At 36.6% G+C, this 23,512-nt stretch overlaps 1 protein-coding gene across 5 annotated transcripts in view; it reads right to left on the bottom strand.

The window, feature by feature from the left end:
- The window catches only part of Miro (mitochondrial Rho GTPase), a 439,377-nt gene that overhangs the window by 188,410 nt on the left and 227,455 nt on the right, over positions 1 to 23,512 (bottom strand). For all 5 annotated transcript variants that reach the window (XR_016550640.1, XM_090415513.1, XM_090415514.1 and 2 more), the window contains exon 14: positions 4,538 to 4,683. Coding sequence is in view for 4 of the 5 variants with exons in the window: in XM_090415513.1 (XP_090271639.1) it covers positions 4,538 to 4,683 (146 nt within the window). In the remaining variant the exon portion in view is untranslated. The remainder of the gene's footprint in view (positions 1 to 4,537; positions 4,684 to 23,512) is intronic.

Below are 23,512 nucleotides of genomic sequence, written 5' to 3'. Positions count from 1 at the left end.
TGCAACTGCAAACCACCTGAACTTCAGCAGGTTATTTCGAGAAGCAGTAAAATTTCCTCTCTTAGCTAAATCAATTTTAGGAAGTTTTGTGCATATTTTGATGTGATGCACATTTGTATATGAGTGTGATCTATTGAGAGGGTAACACACATTCACAGAATTTTTTTGCTGTATCTCTTTTTCTCTTTGGTGTAATCTGTATGAGACTACATGAAAAATTTAAGATTTATTCTTTTTCTCTTATTGGAAACAAAATAAATTGCTGAAATGGAATATAAGCTCTAATTATAAAAATACAAAAGACAGTTTCATAAAGAAAAGTTATTTGAAGACAGTCTAAATTACCTATTCATATATAAATAATAAAGAGAAAAACTCTGTTTTTTTGGTATATTTTCATAGAAACCTGTAACACAGATCAGGTAAATAATTGTAACCACAATAACACTGTCAATATTCTGCCTTGTGAAATGTTTATGCTGAAAATGGACAGTAAGTTTCAGTCTGAAATGTTTGTGTGCTCTTATGTATCATTAAATAATTTGTTATTACTACTATGGCTATGTGTATTCACTAGATTCAGTATAATGAATCTAGGATAATGGTGGAAGAGTGACAATATCCAAGACACTACCAATATTGTAGGCTGTTTGCAGAGTAGTGTAGTTCAGGTGTTCCAAGAGTGGAAAGATAATGGACAGAACAGCAGATGTCAGCCAACAGTGAGCACTGAAACACTCATCGATGCTAGTGGTGAATGCAAGTGGCTCTGCCTTATTGCAAATTCATAAAAGAAAAAGATGTGGAAGGCCTGCCTATGGAATTTAACCAGGAGACAAATGGCAATGTTTTCCAGACTACAATCCAATGTGCCTCCTCCATATGAGCTCTCCATATATACAGCTTTACTGGATACATATGAAAATGCATATGTATCCAGTAAAGATACATATGCATACAGTAAAGAGGACAGTCTTTGAAAAGTTGAATATATGGAAATGTAAATAACCTTAGTCAAGTACATTAAAATTTCCCATGAGTTTGTTAGATGCACCTTTACTGTCAGTGCTGTCTTCTTATGCCAAAGTTGGTTTAATCAAAGTTCTATTTTTAATGCTATTCCAAACCATGCATGATTTGCTTTAAATAGGAATGTGTAAAAGTGAACTTCTCAGATGACTCTTGTTTCCAGCTATCTGTGTGGATGGAAGATGAAGGGGCAGGTGAAAAACCTTGGGAAAGGAATCACCCAAGTCATGATCTTACTGAAACAGACAAGAGGCAGTTATAGAAGATGTTTTTCTGGGAATCTGTTGTATCCTGATACCCACAGAACTGTACCTGATCAGCCAAAGAAAGCCATTTCTATTCATTGTAGCTGATTAGGTACATCTATCCCCCCCGTAAATGTGTTCCAAGATGGCACAGCTGCCATCTGGAGAGATGACATGTTGCAAGTATCAATACAGTGTGGTTCACTGAATGTAACAGTGACTTCCAGATGTAAACATGGTGTAAAATCTTGATGTAGCTTAAAAATACCAAAGTGCTTTACATCGATTTTTTACAGAGGTCAAGTCTCATGAGAATGTTGTAAAAATAACTTATCTCTGTATATTTTGTACTAGATATTTTTTTAAATAACCCTTTGGAAGTTAACTGTATATATTCCTTTAATAAGAATATTTTAGAGTGCACCTTTACTGTGTAAAAACAAAGGTAATGTTTTGCCGCCAGAGCTGTATGCAATAGATCTACGTGGCGGCATGAGAAAGGTTGTTTATGAAATTTTGTGTGTATGAGAAAGGCTTACAAGCTCTGCACGTAAACACCCCTGAAGTCAGTCAGAAAGGTTCAAACAACTTTTCGATGGCCGGCAACTTACAATCAAAAGAAAGCAGAGGAGAACAGAAAGCGGGCCGAACTAGAAAGAAGATGAAAGAGTCATGCCGAGTTCTTTGGGGGTTTACAAACTTAGTGCGAGGTCTCAGAGAAGGCATAATAAAAAGGGACAGAGCCAAGCATAGGAGGCTTCCCAGTTCGAGACGTCGCTAGAGAGAGACGACTTCTAGGCCACAGACAGAGCTCCCCGCTTCCAGACGTTGCCAAAGAAGGAAAGGCTTCCAGTCATCGCCAGAGAGAGGGAACAGATTCGGAAGTCCATAAGAGAGACAGTTGGTGAAAATTACAGTTTCTTAGAGGCAGGAGTTCAAGCTACTTGAAACGGCAGTCATCCAGGCATTTTCGGCAAGCCAAAGCAGAGGAAAAAAAGGTGATTTAAATTACCCGAAGCAGCTTCGCTCGGAAGTTTTTTTTCACCGTGGGAGAACAACCTTTTGCCGGTCGCAGTCCACAGCCCACTATTTTCCCGATGAGATATTACTGAAGCCAGACATTCCTGAGGAAGCTCAAGATCTGAGATGAAAGAAATGCCATAAGACTGTAGTGAAAGACTTTTGACTGAATGTGCGATGCAGAATCTTTTGTAAGTTCAAACCTTTTGTATATTCCTTTTCATAGTAGGTAGTAGATGGACTTTTAAGAGATTGTTCAATAGTAGTAAGAATTGTCATTAAGAGAACCGATTGGCATACTGGAAGTTGATATAAAATTTGTAAAGATAACTTAACAGAGAGTTAACTAACCTCTTTGCAAGTAAACTAGAAGTTTAATAAGTTGAATTTGTAAGCGGAGAGTAAATAAGATTGTGAGTTAAAGAAGTTAATTAATGTTGAAGTAAAAAGGTTCTAATTTGTGCTAAAGAATTTTCATAGATGGATAGAGAAAGCACTCTCCCTATTGTTTAATTCATGTATATTTTATAGTAATGTAAATAAAATGCGTTTTGATTTTTTTTGCTAAAGGAGTGCTGCCTGATTGTTTATTTTTACAACTGCACTGTTCCTAAATAAATTGGACTTGCGAGTGGAAAACTATGTGAGATAGCCGAAGCGTAAAGTTAAGTAAAAGAATAGACCACGACTGTTTGTGTAAAGTTTTATTGAAGGAATCTGTGTTAGAGAGAGAGAAATCTGCTGGCCGTATTATCGAGTTTTATGCTAATTAAATGATATTAGTGGCACAGTCTAAATTAAATAAATTTTCTAGTATCTTAGGCATAATACTCGTAGCACGAAGGGTAGATAAGCATAGTACGAAGTAGAGTAAATGAGAAAGGTTACGAGAGAGAGAGAAAGCACGTACAGCTAATTAGAATAAAGATAAATATTTTAAGAATAAAGGTATATAAAAAGGTATAGAAAAAAAATAAAGACACTTAAAATAAAGAGAAATTAACAGCATATGATTACAATGAAACAGCATTCGTTTACAGTTGGTTCTTAAAAAAATTTCTTACACTAAATATATATATACACACTATTATATTTATGACTATTTTGTCTGCTTCTGTTTAGGAGTGCCCCTGCTTCTGTTTAGGTTTTTTCCATTTCTATTTAATTCTCCCACATTGCCTATCCCCCCCCACACACACAAATAGTAGTTTAGACATCACAGAAAGGAGAAAAGCCACAACACAGAGAAATAGGTATGTGTAAATTTCTCTTCCATTATGCTACATATATTTATTGGTAAATATACATCTACAATGCCCTACTAGAATCCATGAGTAAAAAAGCCAATGACATTTAAACAGGGGCACTCCTAAACAGAAGCAGGCAAAATAGTCGTAAATATAATAGTTTGTTAAGAGGAGTAACATGGGAGTTTTCCCAGAAATAATATCCATATATATATATATACACTTTCTATATATTTGCCTGTTCTTTATTTTCCAAAACTGTTCCAATCCACTATTACTTATTTTAACTATTGTGGATTTTATCCTGTCGCTACTGTAGCATTGTAATATTTTTGGATTTCTGAGCCATTGTAATATCTTCTATATCTGTATTCAATTCTTAATCTTTACTTTCCATATCTTTATTCTATTCCTAATTCATTATAACTTTACTCTAATGCATACTATGTTTATCTACATATCTGCTGCAACATTTAAAGGTCTCATGGAGTCCATGCCACCACATGGCAGCAGCAATTTTGGCAGCAAATGGGAACTTGCAAAAATTATTTGAATGATGGTCATAATATTTTGAGTGGACAGTGTGTATATATATATATATAAGAGCAAGAAAAATACAAAATACATATGTAGTTTTGGTGCTGCAGCAATAACCACAACAATCTAGAATACTGAGTGAATTCACTCTCAAAATAAGTTTTTACAGTGAAGTCCCATTACAACAAAATAGTAAGAACCAGTGTGTTTCAGCAGAAAGTTTGTTAGGGTAGTAAATTATTTAAAATACCATTGTTGATATGGGATTTTGACTGAAACCGTTCATTATAATTTGTGTAAAATCAAAAAGAAAATTATCATGTAGGCTAAAAGTAAACAGTATTAATGTATTCAGCAGATTGCAAATTATTAGCTCGATCTACAGCAATGAATAATACGATGTTCCAATCGCATTTATTTCACAAATAACTGAAAGTTACTGAAGATGCAAACACTCACGTCCACTGAGCAAGATATCCTTGTAAAGTGATCCACCCTTTCTCATTGGTAGGTACCATACTTGCAACATCTGGACCCCATGGCATTACAGGACATACACTAAAAAGGTCTTGAAGTTCTGGAGGGCAAAGGCAGTTATCTTTGTCCTAGTTTAAAAGTGCTATTCAGATTAAAGATTTCTTGGGCAAAACAAATTAACTATGTCTATATAAATTTATCAAAACAGTAGCATACCATCAAAAATTTTAATGGTAATTTAAATACCTTCATATAGTGGATTCCAATGTTCCATTACTGCATGCAATAAATAAAGGTTACAAGAAATTCTTGGTTTCCATTATCTGGACTAAGTAGTCTGTGATATCTAGTTCCTATTTTCCTTATCATGTTAGGCTCAATAGCCTGTCATAACCAAGTAACCTGGCTTATTTTTGAAGTCTAATTAAAACTCTGAAAGAGTGGTTAATTCTATCTACATCATATATTATGGTTATCAATTGCATTCGTTCTTCTAGCTGATTTGCCTGTTTTCCCAGGATGAAAAACCCAGTTTCCAGGAGGAAAACCCTACCACCTCTGTTTGAGGTTGGTTATCTTACCTTGAACTGAAAAGCACTTAAAAAGTTATTAGTATCTATGAAAGTATTCAAACCCAAGTGCAATAGTGCAATATGAAAAGCAATGATAGCACAAATTTGAAAATTTTGTCTGCTCAATATCCTCCATCCTCCAATTTTTATTATTTCGTAATAATTTCAGTATCTTTTCCTTAAATTCTAATTACAGAGTGAGCTCTAATAATATCAAATATTATCGCATGATATAACATGCGCTATAATTTTCAATTGTCATTCTGTTTGGAAGGTGTGAAAAGAATCCAAAAACAAGATTGAAAATTCATATTAAATAACTTTCAGATTTATGTATGTTAACTGTTGTAGTTACTTTTTATATGGTATTGTCAAAATTTAAGGGTCAGAGCTATATAACTGAGAGGAGGCCTCCACATAGCCTTTAAAGGAATGTGGAGAACCGATCAGGGCTACTCACCTAATGTCCAATCCTCACCTTCTCGTGGTGCACATGATGTGGGCAAATATGAGAATGGGGAACTGGATAATGAGACATATTTGTGCCTATGGTCCCACAGAAGGTTCTACTAAGGTAGATGCGGAGGCATTTTTTTGAGGATTTAGAGAAAGCAACTGACACAATGAAAAATTGGTCCTCGTTGTGGATCTAAATAGCAGAGTAGGAAATGATTGTCAGACATAGAAAAATATATTGGGAAAATTTGGAGAAAAGAGCAAAGCTAATAATAATGGCAAACACCTGTTGGATTTCTGCTCAGGACATGGACTGGTTATTACTAACACCGTCTTCCAACATTAAAAATGTACACAAATTCACATGGAGAGAAGATGCAAGGAATAAAAAAAGTCTCATTGACTATGTTATTGTTGATAGAGTGTACAGAGGATTTCGAAATTGGAAGTGATCGCCATTTAGTCTTGATCAGGATAAAATTGAATTTCATACTGAAAAGAAGAACATGTAAGAAAAGTTTAAAGTGTATAAAAGTTGAGCAGCTCTCAGATGTGAAATGTAGACTAAAATACAAAAACATGATTGAAGAAAAAAATTAAAGAGTTTTAGAACTGGAACCAAACCTTGGAGATTCAGTGGCAAGCCGTGAAGAAAACATTGATTGATTCAGCCAGAGAGGCATGTGGTGAGGTTGTCTGTAAGGATAGAAAAATCAGAACTCCATGGTAGACACAGGGAGTTACAGAGGCAGTGAAAGAAAAGAAGAAAGCATATAAAAAGCTCCTGGCAAATATGTCAGCTTGTGCTCTTAGAGAATATAGAGACAAATGTAAGAAAGCTAACCACTGTGTAAAACTAGCTAAACAAAAGTCATGGGCGGACTTTAGTAAGAACATAGAAAATAAACATCAAGAAGGTGGTAAGATATTTTGGAGGTGTTGAAGAAGCTCAGAAATGGAGGAAAGAGTGCTGTAAAAGGAATTAGAGATGATAAAGGTCCAAGATGATAAAGGGAGTCGAATGACTCATCGAGGGAGGACACATACTCTACCACTCAATCACCAACTACAACAAACTGCAACTGCAATCATCATCTACACCAACGGCATCTACAGCCCACCACCACGAGTATTTTCACAGACAATCACAAACATCTATGCCCACGGCGGGATTCAAACTCACAGGCTTTTGGCTGTGGAGCGGATACGCTAACCACTTGGCCAACCAGGCTGGCTTGAAGTCATATCCTTGAAGTATGGAGTAATTACTTCGAAAATTGCTAAATGGAACAAGCAGTGATGACAGCAGAGTGGTAGGAAAAACTGACCAGGCATGCAGTCAGTAATACATATTCATACTTGAAGTAGAAAAGCCTGAAAGGTGGAAACTCTGCAGGAGTAGATGATATTCGACCAGAAATGTTCAAGTATGGAGGTATAAAGGTCTTACAGTGGTTGCACTGCATAGTTCAGAAAGGATGAATTCCAGATGATTGGAGTAGAGCTCTCATAGTACCCATAATAAAAAGGGAAATAAAAATGAATGAGAGCATTACAGAGGTATTTCATTATGGAAAATTATGGAGACAACTACCGTGTTAGAGCAAAACTTTAGTTTAATATAAACCAAAATGAAAATCGACAGAGGTATTTCTCTACTGAGTGTTCCTGGTAAGATACATGCAAGCATACTTGAGAAACGGTTGAGAAGGATTATGGAAGAGAAGCTTGGTGAAGAACAAGCCAGATTCAGGCCAAATAGAAGCTGTCAGGATCAGATTTTCACTTTACGACAGACAGTTGAGAAATGATGGGAATATAACAAAGATCTGTATTTAAGTTTTGTAGATCTGGAAAAGACACATGAGAGGGTGCCAAGAGAAAAGCTATTCAAAATGCTACAGTTGTGTGGTGTGAATGGAGCATTATATCAAGCAGTACTTCGTCTTCATTTGAGTTGTAAGTCAGCAGTTAGAATTGAAGGAAGTACAGACAGAAAGGTGGTTTAATGTTAAATCTGGTGTCAGACAAGGATGTACATTATTCACTCTGTTATTCATTATCTATATAGATCACATTATGAAGGAAAGTGGTATTAAAACTGATATCAAAATTGGAGATGTTAATCTCAGCCTTTCCTTTATGCAGATAATGTTATACTTCTAAATAAATCTGCTACAAGTCTGCAAGATTCCCTGACTAAAGTGAATAACTCTTGTAATAGATATGGTATGAAGGTCAGCATTAAAAAGACAATGAAAATAGGCAGAAGAATTGAAAATATCAACTGCATAGTGAATGGAGAACCTATAGAACAAGTAAAACATTTCAGCTACTTAAGCACGATTTTTAGTGAAGATAGTAAATTAAATATGTAAATAGACAACAGAATCAACAAAGCTGGTATGGTAGGAAGTCAACTGAATCAATTTATATGGAATAAGAGAGAAATTAGCCAAAAACACTAAATTAGCTGTATACAAGACAGTATTCAAGCCAATTTTAAGTTATGGATCTGAGAGCTGGGTCAGGAGTAAAACACTTGACCAACGACTAGAGACCGCAGATATGAGAATCCTGAGAAGATTAGGGACATGAATAGACGGCATCAATGGCAATATCATATTAAAAACGAGGATATTAGGAAAGAACTTGACATTGTCAGCATCCAGGAATGCGTTACCAGAGCTAATCTGGGGGGAGAGGGGTATGGTCACTTAAACAGAATGGGAGAGGAAAGATTAGCAAAATAAGTCTTCTCTGCCAAGTTGGCAGGAAAAAGACCCAGAGGTGAATTGATACAGCAAAGATATAGGTGAATTGATACAGTAAAAAGTGCCTTATAAGATCTGATAATGCTGACAGGTAATAGACTGATTTGCAGGAAAATTGTAGATAGGAAGTTAGTAATGATGTAATTTTTCATTTAGTACTATCATATCCTGTACACCCTGTATACATTGGAGAAATTTTCCAATTTCTCCAATCAAATACATCCACCATTTATTTAAACAATGCAGGGGTGAAATTAAGTAGCACAAAAAACTGTTATTAACCGAAAGAAAAAGAATAATCCAAAAAAATATAACACATTTCACTTTTCAAGAAGGCAAAGGAAAGAAGGATGAACCTGATTCTAAAGCAAGTTGTGAATGCCCACATGACAAAAAATTGTAAAAAGCATCCATATTTTGATTCACTTTTACTTTCTGAATAGTTCAATAAACTGGTAATGCTTTCCAACAATAATTTTTTATGTCAGTATCTTGGATTTAAATTTGACTTGTCTAACTGCTCTTGGGCATCACCCAATCAATAAAATTAATCAACACTTGAAAGACTCCATTATTAACTTTGGTCTCTGCAATCTCAAGTCTATTTTGTCAAAGAATTAAAAATGCTGAATTCATGTTTTTGAGAAATTTGAGGATTCCAAGAATGACTTTTTTTTAGTTATGTGATTCCCAAAAATTAGATTGTACTTATTTGACCATGTAGGATTTAATCATTAAATTCTGAGGTTAAATATTCAGAAATCAATGAAACTTTCCTTGGATTTCTTACATGCTTCAAACTGAAGGCCTAGTATATGAATAATAATTAACTTGGCTGAAAAAAAACAAAAAACATACAACCAGAAATGCTCAAATATGGGAATATAAAAGCTTCACAGTATATAATACTGCACGATTCAGTGGTGAGAAGATCAAATTTAAGATGACTGGGGTAGAGTTCTCAGAGTACCCATCTATATATATAAAGTGAAAATTGCAATTTTTCACAGTAGGAATTTTTCCTATTGTGAATTCCAGGTAACAATTAGGCCAGAATACTTCAAGAAGCACTCACGAAAATTGTGTAAGAGAAACCTGGGCACAATAAGCTGAATTTGGACCAGTTAGAGATTATCAAAATCAAATTTTTTACTTTAAGAAAAACAGTTGAGAAATCATAGAAATATAACAAAAAACTAAGTTTTGTAGATCTGGAAAAGGTGCAAAGAGAAATGCTGTTCAAAACACTATAGTTATATAGGGTGAATGAGATGTTATACAGAATATATATATATATATATAGCCTATACTTATTTGTAAGTTAGCTGTTAGAACTGAATGAGGTGGCTATTATAACTGACAATCATTCAGTGTAAAATCAAGCATAAGACAAAGATGCATGCTGTTTCCACTGTTATGCATTACTACAAGGGTGTACTGAAAAGTTGTGATAATCACCATGAGAGATAAACACCATCCATATCTTAAGGAACTGAGGTAGAACCATGTAACTTACACATTATTCTACATATTCCCCACAAAGTGTTATACACTTCTTACAATGCTGCTGAATTATTTGGAATGCTCTGAGAAAAAAAGTCCTTCCCTTGTTGCACAAACTCAGCTGCTGATATGACTTCGTCTGTGGTAAATTTTGTTCCCTTTAAGTGTTTCTTTAAATTTAGGAATAGGAAATAGTCAGATAGGGCCAGGTCTGGCAAATAGGGTGGGTGAGGCAGACATTGAAAGCCCAAGTTGTGTATTGTCTGTTGGGTTTCATGAGCAGTGTGAGCAGGTGCATTGCCTTGCAAAAGCAACACGCACCTGCTCAGTTTCCCGTGGTGTTTTTCCTTCAGTACCTCCTTCAATTGATTCAGAGCTGTTGTATAAACTGCTTCTGTAACAGTTTCACCTTTTTTAAGGTACTTGGTAAGGATTACACCATCCATACCCCCAAGAGACTATAGCAAGAACCTCCCCTGATGACTTTCGGGTTCTAAACTTTTTTTGGAAATGGAGCTTCTGGTTTCAATCCATTGAACTGTTGTTTAGTCTCTGGGTCACAGTGATGAAACCATGTTTCATCAACAGTCATAATATGAGCCAAAAGATGTGTACCTGATTTCTCAAAATGACCCAAAATCCCTTGAGATGACAGCACATGTTCTCTCTTTTGGTCGGCATTCAAACATTTGGGTACCGCTTCGCTGACAGTTTTTGCATGTCCAGATCTTGGTGGATAATGACCCCAACTCGTACCCTGGATATCCCCAGAGTCTTTGCAATGTTTTTGGCTGGTATTCATCTATCATCAAGGATCATGGCATGCACTGCATCGATGTTTTCAGGTGTGATCGCTTTGGAAAGTCTTCTTGACCTCGCAGCATTTGTTGTCTCAGGATGCCAAGTTTTAAACTTGGTCACCCCCCCCCCATCTGTTGGATATGCTGTGGCACAGTCTCCTGAAGTCTCCCACAAAGTTTGGTGAATCTCAATTGCAGACTTTCTTTTCTTGCAGCATGATAAACTTGATGACAGCCCACAACTCCATATCTTTGAATTTCTTCAAAACCTCTGACATGTCTTCTTATATATCCTAAAAGAAAAAGAACAAATTATTACAATTTGATGAAACATGGGGGTTAAAGAGTTTTAAGATATGTTCTTTCTTGTGATTATATCAGTTGCTTTAATATCATTTTTGTTCTAGGTGTTTATCAGAACTTTTCAGTCCCACTCGCATATGGATCATATTATTATGTAAACCTGGCATTAAACCTGATATCAATATATGAAATATTCAATTCAGCTCTTTACTTTATGCAGATGTAATATTAAATAAATACAGTATAAGTATTTAGGACACTTGAACTAAGCTGAATAACTGTTGTCACAAATTTGGAATGAAAATTAGCATTAAAAAATCATGCCAACAGACAGGAACATGGAAAATACCTAACTCCAATAGTAAACCATAGAACAAGTAAAATATTTCAGCTATTTAGGCTTGCTTGGTTGGTTGATTGATTTATAATTTATTTGCACAAGGACAGCAAAGGTCATATTGTGCCATATCAAAGGTTAAGGTAGTACATAAGGCATTAATAAATAGGCATAAAGTGATAAATTAGTAAATAATATGTATGTACATAGAATTAATTTATATAAGAAATCTATATATAAATAGAATTTATAATCAAATGTGTTTGTATAAATTAATTCTTTGTAAAAGGTTAAAAATGTCATGCAAGTTGCCCAAGTCCGATAACATCTGCCTGAGTGTCTATGGCTTGGCCAGATAAGTATCATTCCTTTCTCACATGAAGTGATGGCATTTCACCAGAATAAGACAAATGGTGTGAAGCATATTGCATTTTTTGCACATAGGTGGATAATCAGCCCTCAGTAAATAAGAGTGTCTAAAATGACTGTGACCTATGCAGAGCCTAGCATTGAGAACTTCCTCTCTTCTCTTTCTATGTTGACTAGAATTGCTAATACTTAATTTCCAAATTAATCTCATGCAATTTGTTTGTTAGTGCTTCCTGTCATGATGACCGACAGGGGACAATTAGCTTTGATGTTATAAACTGTCTGTAGTCTGTATATGGTACTGTCAAACAGTACATTGAAAAAGTAGGAGCTGATCTAGCAGCTGCAGCAGCACTCTCATTTCCCTTAATTCCAATGTGGTTGGGAATCCAGCACAACCGAACATCAAAATTAAGGGTCTTCATTTTGTACAACAGGTGTAACCTCTCACACAGCACTGGATGTGGTGTATACATAGGAGAGGAGATAGCCTGTAAAAAACTCAACGAGTCTGTATAAATTACACACTTTTCTTGATAGCAGTTTTCTTTTATATGCATTAGTACAAGCTCAATAACATGCACATAATGAATGTGTGCAACTCTGCTACATAATTACTGCAATCAGGTGGAATCTGGTTGGAGATGGTAATGTCAGGAAACATAGCAGCAAAGCCAACAGAGGTCTCAGATCTTGAACCAACAGTATAGATGGGCAAGAAATCAGAGTGAGCTGCTCTGTGTGCATTAAACAATTGTGGGTAGACAGCTGATGGAGCATGAGACTTCTGTAGTTGATAACGGGAAAGGTTGCAGGAGGAGAGAGTGCAAACTGGCCATGGAAGAATGCTGTTATGAATGGTGCAGGTAATTTTATCAACATTCATGCCAATAGCTTCCATAATCTCTTTAACATGTACACCAAAAGGACATATTGCAGTCTAACATATTGATTTTGAGCCTCACAAAGAGACTAGTCCATGCAGAATTTTCTGGAAGAGACAATTTTTAGAGCATAGTTAAGAAATAACTGTTTCCATCTAAGTGATAGAGCTGGTTCATTTGCTTCAACATAAAGAATTTGAGTAGGTGATGTGCAAAAGGTATATAGTAACTATCTGTATACCCTGATGATGGGTGGAATCCAAACATTGCAGGCTGTATTGCAGAACCATAGATTTGGCACCCATAATCCAGCTTTGAATATATAAGCACAGGACAAACACAAAACAATGAAAATCAATCTGTATCCCATTCAGTAGGGGGATAGAGTGCAAAGGAGATTCATTGCTCTCTTGCACTTTCTTAGTTGATGAATGTGTGCAAGGAATGTAAGCTTTCTGTCAAAGATGAGTCCCAAGAGCTTGGCTTCTGTTGCTACTGGGATAACAATTTGTTTCATTCGTGACTCAATCTGGGTGAAGAGTATATTTTCCACAGAAATGTACACACAGACATTTTTTCTGCTGAAAACCTGAACCCATTAATAATGGCCCATGGAGAGACATAATCAGTTGCTTGCTGAAGTTGTCTTTCAGTTATCCTCATGTTATGAGAGTGACAGTAAATTGCGAAGTCATCAACATACAGAGGATTGCCTACAGTGGGAGGAAGATGTTCAGTGTCCGATTTAAGTTTGACATTGAAAAGTGCCACACTTAAGACAGCTTTGGGGAACACCTTGCTCTTGATGATATGGATGAGATAGTGTACTTCCCACCATGATTGGAAAGCTTGCATAGAGACAGAAAGTTTTTAATAAATACAGAAAGTATCCTCTGAGACTTAGGTTATTATGGAACTCTTTTAACATGCCATATCTCCAAGCTGTGTCATAAGCTTTTTCCATTTCAAAGAACACTGAAACCAGAACTTGTTTTTAGTTCTTTATTCACTGTTTCTCTTATTGCTCTTTCAATATTAAAAATTTAAGATGATATGAAGCTGTTGCTGAGATTCTGGCAAATTTTCACCCAAAGTGTCTGCAACAGTTTTGGGATCAGCAACAACACATCCAGTATGGTCTATGTTAGACAAATGAGGTATTCTGTTATCTATCTTCCATTTTCTGGATTTTCTCCCATACAATTTTAATACTGGTTGTTTGATTAATCGATAATGTAAATTGGATCCAAAGTTGTTTTTGACGCTGATATCTCAGATAATGTGCTTTGGTCTGAGCACATTCAAAAGCTATTAAATTTGATGTGGTGGTATCTTATGAAATATACCTGATGTTCTGTCTTGATCATTTTTGGGTGCCTGACACTCTAGGTTCCATCAAGATTTTGGATAGAGTAGAAACTGAGATGATATTTTTGGAATTGAGACTGTTGCTACCTGGACAATACAATCTGTTACATACTTTGCTGTTTCAATGATGGGTGTTTGACTGACTGTATCATCATTAAATTTTTCAAGATGGAAAAAAGTATTCTGGTCAGTCTGGTCCATTTTCCATATGGGTATCTATATAGGAGAAAATGGTTCCTGTGAAGACATGCAGATAACAGGAAAATGACTGCTTTGATATAGATGTTATCTTCGAAATCCCATGTGAGCAGCGGAAAATGGCAGAGGAGCACACTGTAAGATCAACTGCAGAATATGAGCAGGTAAGCACATGGAAGAAAGTATTGAGGCTATTATTCAAAAGCAGAGGTCAATATTGTCAGGGATTCATTCAATGATATGACATCATCTATTTGTGTTGGTACTATCCCACAGAGTGTTGTGCCTATTAAAGTCAACTATAGGAAGTATGGGCTCAAGCAGTTGCAAGACAAGGTTATCAAGATTGATTTCATTTAACTCAACACTCAGCAGTAAATAAATTGAACATACTGTAATAAGAGATCCCACAGATAGGCAAATAGCTACTGCTTCCAGAGTAGTATTAAGCCAGACATGGTGGAAAGGAATATACCTGTCCATTAAGATAGCAACTCCACTGAGCAAACCACCTCCAGTTCTGTCCTTGCATAAAACAGTGAAATTCCTTACGGTAGGTCCTCACTAGGTTTTAAATATGCTTCTTGCAGATGCCAACAGGAAGGCTTGTGTTTCTGCAGGCAACATCTTGATATCATTTATATTCTGGAAAACCCATGACAGTTCCATTGTAAACACTTTCCTACTGTTTTAGTTTTGTAGGCTTGTCTGATTTTTGGGAGGCCGAGGGCTTACCTTTGTTAGGTTTATATTTATCAATTGATTTTGGGAAGTATAGACAGTGAGTGTCTATCTCTTCTTCTGGAAAAATATTCAATACATCAATCAGTTGGCAAGTTTAATTTACTTTCAGTGGATACTGAAATATTCATTTTTTCTGTGGCGGTATCTGGCAGTTTATCTTTAAGTGATATCCCTGCCATAATTTTTTTGAAAAGTGGGTTCTCATTGAATATAACCGTTATGGAATTGTTACTGGAGTGAGGCCATATGTCATGGGATTAATGCACTCAACAGAGAAGCACTCATCATCATGAAGTCAGGTATGGTAAATTTATCAGATGGTGAAATAGACATACAACTTTGAATTGCTATTGACATTTTTTAACTGCCACTTTCTCAGCATAAGAGGATCTCACGACAAGTGTGGTGGTGGTTAACTTCCTTTTTTTTTTTGCATTCTGATATGATATATTTTGTTCTGTTTTAATCTTTTGTATTTCTCTTTCATCTTTCCAGCTTACTTCATGCTGACATGCATGGGAGTAAGCTGGATGATCTCCCTGACAGTTGACACATTTAGCTTTCTTTACACAGCAAGATTTGCTATGATGCTCTTTACTAACACATCAGGCATAGGTGGTAGAACCATGACAGACAGTTTGGGTATGTCCATATTTCTACCATTTAAAGCATCTTAGTGGATTATGGATATACATTCTAACAGAAAAGTTGAGATACCCTGCTTTTACAGATGTTGGAAGTGACCATCCCTATGTATCAGGATGCATCTCATACCTGTCACTCCCTGATCTTTAAGCTCTGATCATACCTCCTCACCAGGAACATCATGGAAATCCCATTCTGATATCATTCCTCTGCAAGAATTGAATTACTGTGTTTATTGTGACTGCTCTCAGTAGTTTTTCAGAATGTTGTTGACATAACGTTCATTACTGGTGGTCCTCACTAGGTTTTAAATATGCTTCTTGCAGACAGAAACAGGAACGTGTTTCTGCAGACAATATCTTGGTATCATTGATATCAAGGATATCACCAGAATGTAGCTTCTTAACTGTTTTGATAGATCCTACAAGTCTTTCTAAACCCTTCTGAATAAAGAATGGTGACATTTTTCCTATTGGTTTTTCATCTGTTGCATGAATGAGGAGAAAAACTGGTGTCTTATATCTTTTACTTCTTACTTCTGTTATCAAATGATGTACTGATGATATCAGTACTTGGCTGGGACCTTGTTATGACTCCTGAAACATTTGAGGATGAAGAATTCATGCTCAAGGTTTCTTTTTTGTTGTAGTTATTTGGCACCAAAGCTCGCCACCCAGCACAGAGCTACTCACAAGGTTAGAAGTTAGAAATAAAACAATCAAGCACTGGTCGAGACCACAGAGCAGTGTTACTTGGGGGATGCACTTACATGTGTGTGTGCAAAGCAAACAGAGAAATTAGAGAATACCAAATAGGCTCGACACGATTCATATAATTTGAATTTAAGTTGTTTTGCTTGGTTATTGAGTAAATTATAATAGACAAATTATACTCTTGTTTTAATCCCATACACAAGCATAAGCAAAACAAAGTTTGTCTAAGAAGTATCTTCATGACTTGGCTATAATCTCTGATCGAGAATATTTTAAACATATGGCAATACATCATTTTACTACTTGTATAAGGAAAATATGACTTCTGCATTGACTTAACCTAGTATATTTCTAGCAGCTTCCAATGAGAAGACTGTGAAAAAGATCGAAACCAGTCTGGGTGGTGATTTTTCCCATAATGCATAATAATATACACACATAAAAGGAAGTGTGCTATACATTATGGGATACTAAGCCAATCAATGTGAAATTGACATTAAATCTTTCAATGGACACTTACCTTTAAAGGTAAGTGGCCAGTCATGAAGATACTTCACATGCAAACTCTGCTTACACTTGGGTATAGTATTACAACAATATAATTTCTTGCATATTATGATTTATTATGATTAAATAATAACTCAGGTGGTGAGTCAAGCTCTCTGATTGGAAAGACCTAGCTTTGAATCCCCTCTATGATGTGAGGAACCTTTATCAATTATTTTCAATCAAATGGTGAGTTAGCTGGACTCATATGGAGATAGAGGGTTTCTTCTCCCAGAAACTTTTGTTTTTTTTTGTCCTTCAGAACAGGCAAACCAGCTCCAAAAACACTCTGATCTACAGGCATAAAATACTTGTCCTTAGAGCAGAGTGACATGCTGGCTGCATTAATTTATCATAGAACCCCTAATCAGGAGACTCTACTCATCCTAAGGGACAGATGGATTGAAGACTCAACAGCATAACAAAAAAAGTGCCATGAATGAATTTATGTTAAGAACATATTCAGTTTGGTGTTAAGGCTTATACATTGGCTATTCATAATTGTATTTTTTTAAGGAATTACAACAAAGATCAATATTAACTAAAATAAATTTAAATAATACTTCCAATATTTTGGCAAAGTCTTAATTCAACTTTAGTAACTCTTCTTGCTCAAAGTGAAGAGACCGCAGTAATAATCAAAACCAGTCTGGATAGCAATCCCTTCGCATAATGCATAGCAAATTACACATTCAACAGGAAGTTTGTTTTGCATTATGGGATACTAAGGTAACTGATGTGAAGTGAACAGCCTCTATATATAAATAGCCATGAAGACACTTCATCTGAAAACTTTATTTGCTTACACTTGGATAAAGGATTAAAAAAAATTATAATTTTTTGTCAAGTGTAAAGACAACAATGGACAGAAGCAGGTAAGACAATAAATAATAATAATCAGGAAAGTAAAGTGGAATATAAAAAGGATGTTATACTATATGTCAACTCTGTTATAAAACATGAGATTGATAATTGTTACTACATAATTTTTCTACATGCAAAAATAAACAATATGATGAATGCAAGTGAAAGAGAAAAAAGAAAAGTAAAACAGATGATAGTTCTCACAGGAACAATCTAACTGATTTAACTAGCAATAAATACAGTATAAAAAAGGATATAAAAGGATTGTTAGAAGAAATAAGTGAGAAAGTGAAAACAATTAGTACGTATATAGTAGTTCATGTAGAGAGGCTTATACGCTGGTTAAACATGATAACTAATAATTAAGGAATTGACAGCATACACTAGAAATATAAATTAAATAAACTTTAATGTATACTTTCCAATATTTCGGCAAATGTCATGTTGCCATCTTCTTGGGAACTTAATACAAAGACAAGTGCACGCAAGTACTACATAACAGCAAATGAGAACTGAAGCTAGGAAGCTACCGTTTTCCTAAAGTCCTGATGGTGCCCCCCTGGTGGGCTATATTGGTAGTTCTTGGCCTTTGAGCTGAAGTTCTTCGGATAAATGTTTCCCAAATTTGAGGCAGTCTCATGAATCCAAATTTGTTGAGGTTTGGCATGTTCCTAAGGGCTGAGGCTGATTCCATGAATAGCCTTTCATATTTGAACTTGCTGCAGTGTATTACTGTGGCTTTCTTCCATCTTATTCTGTAGCGAGTATCCAGAGCATGGTCTGCAAGCCCAGAGTGGCTGTACTGGTGAAATCGGATGTAATCCTTGTGTTCTGAGATTCTGATATTTCCTGTCCTAACTGTTTCGCCAAAGAAGGACAATTTACACTGCAAGGGACCTGGTATACACAAGGTAGGTCTACGGGAAGTGGTTGGTCTTTAGTGGAGCGGATAAGGAATGCCAATTTTCTATATGGTCTGTAACAAGTGGTCAAGTTATGTTTTTTAAGATTTTGTTGATTTTTTCCAAGGTGCCTCAGATGTAGGGAATGGTGATGGATTTAGAGTAATCTTTTTTGTGAAAGGGGGGGGAGGTGGATTGTGGATAACTGGTTTAAGTATTTTTGGGATTTTTTTTTTGGGGGGGGGGGTAGCCATTGGCTGAGAAAGTGTTTTTAAACAGATAAGTTTCGACCCGTTGAACAGTGTCTTAATAACTCCATATTGTTGTGAAGGGAGTGCTGGTGGTGGGATTGTTGGTGAATGTATCTGCCTGTATGGGTGGGTTTTCTATAAACTAAGAAAACCAAGGTTCCATCAGGTTGGCAGGTAACTAGCACGTCTAGGAAGGGGAGGCTATTGTTTTTCTCTTTTTCCAGGGTGAACTTGATTCTAGGGTGTTGGTTGTTTAAGTGTGTTAAGAAGGAGAAGGGTGTATCCGGGCCATGTGGCCAAATAGCTAACACATGATCAATGTAGCGAAGCCATATGGTAGGTTTTTGTGGGGCTGAGTTTAAGGCTTTCTCTTCAAAAGTCTCCATAAAGAAGTTGGCCAAGGCTGGGGAAAGTGGTGAACTCATGGCTGTCCCCTCTATCTGTTTGTCTAGCATGTCTAGGAAGGGGAGGCTATTGTTTTTCTCTTTTTCCAGGGTGAACTTGATTCTAGGGTGTTGGTTGTTTAAGCGTGTTAAGAAGGAGAAGGGTGTATCCGGGCCATGTGGCCAAATAGCTAACACATGATCAACGTAGCGAAGCCATATGGTAGGTTTTTGTGGGGCTGAGTTTAAGGCTTTCTCTTCAAAAGTCTCCATAAAGAAGTTGGCCAAGGGTGGGAAAAGTGGCGAACTCATGGCTGTCCCCTCTATTTGTTTGTAGAATTTTTCCTGCCAAACGAAATAGCCTGAGTTCATTGTAAACTGAAATACGGCTGAGATATCGGGAGGAAATTTAGCTTGGATTAGCTCTAAGGTTTCTTTGAGAGGGACATTCGTGAATAAGGAGGAGACGTCAAAACTTACCATTAAGTCATTATGTTGGAGTGTAAGGTTTTCTATACTGGCTTTGAAGTGGGCTGAGTTTTTTTATGTTCAAATGCTTGGCTACTTTCAAACTAGCCAAGCATTTAGCGCTTTGGCTAAATGCTTGGCTAGTTTGTAAGTAAGGGAATCAATGCCATCCACTATGGGACGTAATGGCACATTTTCTTTATGTATTTTTGGGAGCCCATATATGCGGGGGAGTCTAGAGTTATATGGTTTTAGTCTGTTGGTAATCTCCACAGGCTGAGAAGTGACCTTCTTAAGGAACCTATGGAGTTTTCTAATTTGAGAGTTGGTGGGATTGTATTCAATAGGGAGGTAAGTGGGTCAATCTAATAGTAAAGCCTTAAGCTTACTTGTGTAGTCATTAAGATTGAGTATCACAGCAACATTCCCCTTATCTGCTTTGGTGATAACTATTTCTTTGTTTTTCTTCAATTCTTGTAGTGACTTGTATTCACTAATGGATATGTTGGTTTTTGGTCAGTATTGAAGTCTCCCCCTTATTCATGAATGTCCCCCTCAAAGAAACCTTAGAGCTAATCCAAGCTAAATTTCCTCCTGATATCTCAGCCCTATTTCAGTTTACAATGAACTCAGGCTATTTCGTTTGGCAGGAAAAATTCTACAAACAGATAGAGAGGACAGCCATGGGTTCACCACTTTCCCCACCCTTGGTCAACTTCTTTATGGAGACTTTTGAAGAGAAAGCCTTAAACTCAGCCCCACAAAAACCTACCATATGGCTTCACTACGTTGATGATGTATTCGCTATTTGGCCACATGGCCTGGATTCACTCCTCTCCTTCCTAACATACTTAATCAACCAACACCCTAGAATCAAGTTCACCCTGGAAATAGAGAAAAACAATAACCTCCCCTTCCTAGATGCACTAGTCACCTGCCAACCTGATGGAACCTTGGTTTTCTCAGTTTATAGAAAATCCACCCATACAGGCAGATACATTCGCCAACAATCCCATCACCCCTCCCTCACAACAATATGGAGTTATTAAGACACTACTCAACAGGGCAAAAATAATCTGTTCAAATGATCAAGCCCTAACCACTGAACTAAATCACATCCGTGACACTTTCTCAGCCAATGGCTACCCCCCCCCCTAAAAAAAAATCCAAAAAAATACTTAAACCAATTATCCACAACCCACCTTCCACCCCTTCACAAAAAAGATTACTCTAAATCCATCACCATTCCCTACATCCGAGGCACCTCGGAAAAAATCAACAAAATCTTAAAAAAACATGACTTGACCACTTGTTACAGACCATATAGAAAATTGGCATCCCTTATCCGCTCCACTAAAGACCAACCACTACCCCTAGACCTACCTGGTGTATACCAGGTCCCTTGCAGCTGTAAATTGTCCTACTTTGGCCAAACAGGCAGGACAGCAAATATCAGAATCTCAGAACACAAGGATTACATCCGATTTCACCAGTACAGCCACTCTGGGCTTGCAGACCACGCTCTGGATACTCGCCACAGAATAAGTGGAAGAAAGCCACAGTAATACACCGCAGCAAGTTCAAATATGAAAGACTATTCATGGAATCAGCCTCAGCCCTTAGTAACATGTCAAACCTCAACAAATTTGGATGCATGAGACTGCCCCAAATTTGGGAAACATTTATCAGAAGAACTTCAGCCCAAAGGCCAAGAACTACCAATATAGCCCGCCAAGGGGCACCATCAGGACTTTAGGAAAATGGTAGCTTCCTAGCTTCGGTTCTCATTTGCTGTTATGTAGTACTTGCGTGCACTTGTCTTTGTATTAAGTTCCCAAGAAGATGGCAACATGACATTTGCCGAAATATCGGAAAGTATATATTAAAGTTTATTTAATTTATATTTCTAGTGTACGCTGTCAATTCCTTAATTATTAGTTATCATATATCGTATATAGTAGTTAGTGAAAATAGCATGTTATGATAGTACTGAATTAATAAAAAGGGCTATGTTTTATTATTATAAAACACAGGTAAAAGAGAGAGAAGAACCTATAGCACATTAGTGCCATGTGCAAGGTGCAGATAAGCACTGAAAAAGAATAAATCTATTGGCACTTTTCTTTAAAGAACTTGAATTTTTGGGAAACACATTATGAGGAAGACTGTTCCAGATGACAGAGGTAGTCGGAATAAATGAGGAAGAGGAAAAGCAGGTTTGATGTATTTGAAGTTATACTGAAAAGGGGATGATGGATAGCTGATGGCTTGTTTTAACAAGCCCAACTGCAAGTGGTGGAATTATGTTTACCAATTCACTGGAAAAGTGACCAAAGAAGCACCTCTAGAAGAGACGCACAGTTAAAACATATCTGTGAGATAGAGGTTGAAGTGAGCCTGTGAGGAAGAGTCACTGATGAGCCAAATTGCTCTCCTCTGGATAGCATCAAGAATTTTTAAGGAGGTTTTAGGTGCACCACCCTAAATGTGTGAAAAATATTTTAAGGATGAGTGGATTTGGGATATATATCTATATATAGGGTTAGTAGCTGGATAGGTGTAAATAGCTTCTTAAATGGAAGTGAATGCTTAGTTTTTTAGAGGTGAGGAAACTAGTGATGTGTTTGTGCCAGTAGAGGCTGGAGATTTGATCCTGTTTGGTGATGTGTATTACTGAGGATAAGGAAAGGGGAGCTGAGATTCCTTTTGTGAGAGAAAAGGCAGGACTGCATTTTGATGTCATTGAAGGTGACTAGTTATCCTTGCCCCATTGAAGAATGGTATGGAATCACTGTTTAAGGCATTGGTTACAGATGATCTCGATGTAAGGGATGTCTAGGAACTACATGATTTGTCAAAGGAGTAGAATGAATGGAGGAGTGCTATTTTCATCAAAGCTATGGATAGGATTTGTAGTGATTGAGAGTAGGTCTTTTATGTATAAGAGAGTAGGTGACAGAATGGAGCCCTGAGGCACTCCTGCATTGCCAAGCTTGAAGAAAGGGTAATGTCCACTATGATACATGGTGAATGATCACAGAGAAGGCTAGTTATCCAGTTACAGGAGGAGGCAGGGAGACAGAAAGAAAGCAGTTTATAAAACAGGCTTTGATGCCAAACACAATCAAAAGTCCTGGTGGAAATGTCAAGGATAATAGTAGACATTCCTCTAAACCTTTCTATGGCACATGTCCAGTGGTGGGTGATGTAGGCTAAGAGATCAGCTGTGGATCTTGATTGGTAGAATCCATACTGGTGGTCACTGATTAAATGTTGAGCTTCTAGATAGTGAAGAAGTTGACTATTGATGACCTTCTCCATTATTTTGAGAGGAATAAGATGATAACAATTTGTTTGTAGTTGAATGATAAGCTTTTGTCTCCCCTTTTTTGATTGTTTGGATATATGCTTGATTCCACGAGATGGGATAGGTGCCAACTGAGTACAGAAGATAGAAGAGACAATAAAAGACTGGTGTTGCTCTGTGATAGCAAATGATTTGATTCATAGAATGCACAGAAAGAATGGCTGTCGTTTTTGAATTTGTGGAATGAGTTTGAGGTAAGAATGGATTTATATAAGAGAGACAACTTACCCTGGAATGCATTTAGTATCAAAAGTCTGAAGAAATTATTTACAGGTACAAGACTCTATATGATGAGCCAGGGAAACTAGATCATGATGGGAGGGGTAGTGAAAATCTATGCATAAGAGCGACTAAATTATGTAGCTGTTGGTAGTGATACAAATATGATGAATCATGATTACGATAGTGTGTTCATTCTGTTTGGACATTAAGTTATGCAAAAATGTCTGCATAAGCAAGGCAGTAGTATGAATACATCAGCAAGTTGTCCAACTGGATAATAAAGGTTAC

Source organism: Typopeltis vanoorti, chromosome 3, assembly GCF_054136105.1.
Source record: "Typopeltis vanoorti isolate ZY-2024b chromosome 3, IOZ_Tvanoo_1.0, whole genome shotgun sequence".
NCBI classification, from domain to species: Eukaryota; Metazoa; Arthropoda; class Arachnida; order Uropygi; family Thelyphonidae; genus Typopeltis; species Typopeltis vanoorti.
This window is presented reverse-complemented; position numbering and strand designations above follow the sequence as displayed.